At 30.3% G+C, this 5,348-nt stretch overlaps 2 protein-coding genes across 3 annotated transcripts in view; one reads left to right on the forward strand and one right to left on the reverse strand.

The window, feature by feature from the left end:
• Positions 1 to 594: 594 nt before the first annotated feature.
• mRpL52 (mitochondrial ribosomal protein L52) lies at positions 595 to 1,447 on the reverse strand. The gene is given in 3 exon segments (NM_001312436.1): positions 595 to 921; positions 1,054 to 1,202; positions 1,296 to 1,447. Coding segments are annotated over 3 exon segments (384 nt in total). The 5' UTR covers positions 1,345 to 1,447; the 3' UTR covers positions 595 to 735.
• A 448-nt stretch (positions 1,448 to 1,895) lies between these two features.
• The window catches only part of LOC106121435 (protein lifeguard 1-like), an 11,678-nt gene continuing 8,225 nt past the window's right edge, over positions 1,896 to 5,348 (forward strand). Inside the window, exons 1-3 of one of the 2 annotated variants that reach the window (XM_013317110.1) lie at positions 1,896 to 2,060; positions 2,651 to 2,669; positions 2,798 to 2,840. In XM_013317110.1, the coding sequence (XP_013172564.1) occupies positions 2,810 to 2,840 (31 nt within the window). In that variant the 5' untranslated portion in view covers positions 1,896 to 2,060; positions 2,651 to 2,669; positions 2,798 to 2,809. Of the gene's footprint in view, positions 2,061 to 2,650; positions 2,747 to 2,797; positions 2,841 to 5,348 lie in introns of both variants that reach the window. The other variant, XM_013317111.1, reaches the window with a different exon arrangement.

Below are 5,348 nucleotides of genomic sequence, written 5' to 3' on the forward strand. Positions count from 1 at the left end.
TCATTTTTTTATTCTAGTTAAAATTAAGAACAGCGCCACCTAGTTAGTGTTGAAGACAATTACTTATCGAAAATGTTATGCTGAACATTTTCAAATAGGGTTTAATTTGTCCACCTTACGAATACTTTAAATGCGAAAGTTTGGATGGAAATTTGTTTGAAGATATCGTCATAACGACTTCATGGATGTTGCTGAAATTTGGCATAGATGTAGAACATAGTCTGGAAAAACACATAGGCTACAATTTTTTTAATCCCACGCGGACGGAGTCGCGGGTGACAACTAGTCATCAATAATTAAAACCCAAACATTAAGTTTTATTCTATTTTCTGATAGGGATTATTCACAATGACATTTACCAAGACTCTACTAACTTGCAAATTCAATTTGCAACCCTTCATTCACAGGTTTCAAGAGAAAGTTTGAAACAAAGTTTGCAATTACTTACTATTAATTCAAACTCGAAAACCAGTATTTAAAACGAACACTTCTATACAAGTAACATTATGTATTTATAGTGTGCATAATTAAACATAAATAAATTAAAGGCTCATAATATTGTAATGATTGATTGGGGTTAAAAGAAAGATTTTTGAATTTCCAAATTTATTTTCTATGATTCTTTTACTAAATTTACATACAAATTGACACTTTGGGTAAATAATTAAATTATATAACTAAATCATTAAATAACTAAATACATATTTCTTTACTATTAACAATTACTTGATTGTTTTATTTTTTATTTAACAAGGCTTTTCCTTTAGGCTTTAATCTATTACTTAAAATTGTTTTCCTTTCTTCTTCTTCGGCTTCAATCATTTTCTCATGTCTCGTCTTTGCAAAGTCTAGTTCTGAGCTCAACTCCACAATCCGAGAGGCAAAATCACGTTGTTTAAGCATTCTTAACTTTTGTTTGTGCTGAAAAAAGAGGAATAAAAATTAACACAATCAGTGCTACCCACTCACATGTTTGCATATGAACTGTCGTGGCATTGAAAGTACTACTAAAAGACTTTATATTGTCACTACTAAAAGATTCAATACAATTACCAGTAAAGGAGTAGGTCTTCCATCTAAGAAGGTATAATCAGGGCCGTCTGTTAAAACACCTTCAGCATTTCTATTGACGGGCAGTCCACGTGAAACTCGCCACTCCTTTATATTTAATGTCTGTGTACAACTTATGGACCTGGAGGACTCTGCAAATTTTTTTTAATTATTAAATACTTTCTTTTACAAATTTTAGAATCAGTGAGGAAATTTTCGTATTGTATCAAGTAGATGAAACTTACGTTTGCAAACAATCAAAAGGTTTTTTGTCATTAAGTTTGTAAGATACATGTTTAATTAACTAATATTGATATATCCATATAAAAATAAAGGATTTTGGAAAATAATATCCCAGATGTTATAAAAGAGAGGTTACGTTTTTATTATTTTTTCCCCAAATGCCAAAGAGCAAATGAGCAGATTATAGAGTTAAAATTGTCTATTATTGCCAAAGAGTATATAAAATTATTTGATTATTGCTTTACATATTTTCAACGAGAGCAAGGTAGAAATTTTTTTTTTTTCAATTTAATTCATTTAAAAGAAGACCACGGTGTAGATAATTTTCATATGTGGGTTTAGAAATTCATATTTCATAACAGAGTTAAGAGTAAAACTCCTACACCTTGTTAACATTTCACACTTACAGAATTTCAATCTCAAATCTTTTTTCAATTAGCACGTCGTAACCTGGTATTTTTACAAAGCGCATATAAAATATTTAGTAATCACAAATTTTTATTAATTTTTAATTTTATTGCAAAATGCAAAAATGGTTTGGTGTTTTAGGTATTTATTGAAAATTATTGGTGTATACTCTATGTCCATGTCTATGGTCACCAACTTGTCATTGAAAATTCAGAAAATTATTTGTGAGTTTGTGGAAAGTGCATCTCGAAAGTCGAACGAAATCGTATTTGTGTTTGTGACTTCAGTGCAATTGAGGCTACAGTTTAAGTTTTATTGTTTGTGCAAAGCAATAAACTCTTATTCTGTGCACAGAGAAGGTAATATATTTATTACAATTATCCTAATATAATAGTTTCTATGAAAACGGATCGATCATATGTTGCGCCATACATTTTCATCTAGTACATTCTAGGCCCTGACTTTAACTTACAGAAATTTTACACAAAATCTGATTACCAAAGATCCGCCCGACCTAAAAATAAGCTTACTTCAGAAATATACTCGCAGGATATAAATAGATTTTACGAATTCATTGTTTAGGAAACAAAAATGACATCACTTTATGCACATCGTCGATCAAAACTAGGAAATTAAGATTATGTATTTGATGAAATTAATAAGTCTCGATCACGTATTTTCAATCGCCTTATAGTTGAATCTTTTGCATGTTTACACATTTAGGATTTCCCTTTTTACAAAGAATAAGGCAAAGTGTTAAATTCATTACTTAATATAGGAATATATTAATCACCAAAAAGTAAGTTTTTTCTCTGATAATTCACCTTTATTGTTCTCTATAAATTTCTTTATATAAAAAAAATCAAGGATAATTTTACAATAGTCTTCTACTTTTACATAAATTTATTAACTCCTTCAAAGTATTTAAGCTTATATTTGTTTTTTACAGATCTCTAATTGGTCTCTCCGTAAGTGCAGTCAGATTTGTTCAAAACGGCTTCCGAAAAGTTAAATAATACTGATCAAGCAAACTACAACACAATGTGTATGTATACCCTTTATTATAATTTCTAAGAATTTGTTTTTTCTTCTTCAGCACTTGGTGACAATGTGGCAGAATCCAGGAGTGTACCCAGGAGGTTTAACTTTGAATTATTGCTATATGTTGTCACTGTGTCACATTTACTCTGGTACACCACTGCACTTACACTTGTATAAATACATTACTTGAAAAGAATTAAAACTATATAAATATTAAAAACAATAAAAGAGAAATTTAGAGTACATTGGCCATATAATCTACAAGGAAGGTTATCTTGGCCGAAAAATCTGCCAGTGTTATAAAGAGCACACATTCTAACTTCAGAATCCATGTTGCCAACCTCTGATAGGTGATGGTACCCTAAGAACTCTTCCCATACATGCTCTTTGACAAATCATAGACTATAAATCAATATGTATTATTACAAATGTCACTGCAGTCAAAACCCATTATGCATACAATTTTTATTGTTCATGTTTACAGCTTTGTCCTGTATTTTATCTTCCTCAATGTTCTCCAAGTATTCTTTAGTACATCCATTGCCACTCAACTGGCTAGTCACTTAAATACCAAAAAAAAAAATTGGCGCACCAAGAACAGAGTTATGTAACACACATAAAAAATACAGTAGAATTGATAACCTCCTTCTTTTTGATGTTAAAATAGTGTTCACAACACAGCTAGAAAAAAGTATTTTTTTTATTTATCTTATTTGTTGCAATTGTAAGTTATATGCAATGCCAAGTACAAAAGTATCTGATAAACTTTATACATTGATAAGAAAGTTTATTGACACAGCTTTGTTAATATTTCTACTGTTTGTTTCCGTCATAAGAATAATTTATTTTATCAAAATCATTACAATACTAGCTGTCGCCAGCAACTCCGTCTGCGCTGAATTGAAGAAAAAAAAACTTATTAAGCCTATGTGTTCTTACAGTGTATGTTCTAAATCTATGCCAAAATTCAGTGGGATCCATTAAGCCGTTCTAGAGATACCTTTTAAACAAACATCCATCCATCTCTCCATGTAAACATTCACTAGATATTTATAACCCACACTGAAGCAATGTGGTTGACTAAGGTATGGTCACCTCTCACTTTGTGAACACACCAACTTACTAAACAAGATTACATACAAAATACATCCATATTAACAGACCACGTCTGGTGTTTTTTTTGATAAACTAATAGCATAATAATCTGACAATGTTAATCAAAGTTTTCTCTTATACTAATGGATGCAATAAATGTGTATGACACACTAGTACTATGAATAGTACTGCACCTAGTCAGTTATGGCCCTTAAAGAATATCTTGATATCTTGTAGGCTTGATACTTTATCATTTTCTTTTATCAATGTAAACATTTGCATATCAACATTGCATTATGATTATCATCATCATAAACAAGTTACTGTGATGTAAAGTTCTAGAAAGATATAAATGCATATTCAAGTACATTCAAATTACATATTCTAGTCATATATTTATTCAGCTTGAAATATTTGTTAGCATTATTGTGAACTAGCTGCGCGACTCCGTTCGTGTGAAATAAAAAGAACTTAATAATAATGTTTTCTTCCCGCCTATGTTCTACATGTATACCAAATTTTATCAAGATCTGTGAAGCGGTTCTGGAGATACCTTCATACAAACATCTGTCCATTTTAACATTTACATATATGTATATATATTATAAGATTAGTAAGATTTCTAGTCAATACTTTTTATATTAAAAGCATTTTCTTGGCCACATTTTTGTGCCTTTTTAACTATTTTAATTAACAATTAATGGTAGCACTGTTTAATGTCAAGGATGGAAATAACTACGCCCACACATTATTAAAACTAATCTTGTTAGTCTACGTAGAAATTACCTTAACGCTAACAATTACTCATGCATGTGTAAATACAAACTACAAATGTAGATGTTAGTGTGTGGGTGTAACTTTTAGCATACATATATAACTGGGTTTCAAAATATTGTCTTCTCTCTCATACTCTTAGTAAGACCAGGGACAACAAAACAGTTGAACTTGGATCAGCCATTGTCCAAGGGACAGCAGTTTATAGTGTCTCTCTTATTGGGGTTGTCCGTGGGACAGGACAATGAATCGTTTATAGAGGTTTCTTGCTTGTTAGACTGTATGTCAGTGTGTCATGTCAATTGAATTCTAGGGTTATAGAGTAAATTGAATGATTTATTATTCATTTCTTCATTTTTTAGGTTTTGAGTATCATTTTAACAATTTCACCACACTAAAGTCTAGAGTTATGTTTATACTTTCATATAGAGTTATGTACAACATAATGAGTATCAATCCACCTTTAATGGGTATATGTGTTCTTAAACTTAATAAGTGTATGTTCTACATCTATGTCAAATTTCAGCGTGATCCATGCAGCCCTTCCATAGATACCTTCTCACAAATTTCCATCCATACACAAACATTCATATTTATAATATTAGTAATATATACCGTTTATTTATATCCTTAAATATTTATGATAATAAATATTATATGCTGGAAATGCCCATTATATTACAATTACAGTCATTGACCTGTTTACTTTTAATCGCCAAAAGGTCAGTTCAGGATTA

Source organism: Papilio xuthus, unplaced genomic scaffold, assembly GCF_000836235.2.
Source record: "Papilio xuthus unplaced genomic scaffold, Pxut_1.1 DF826945.1, whole genome shotgun sequence".
In the NCBI taxonomy this organism is placed as follows: Eukaryota; Metazoa; Arthropoda; class Insecta; order Lepidoptera; family Papilionidae; genus Papilio; species Papilio xuthus.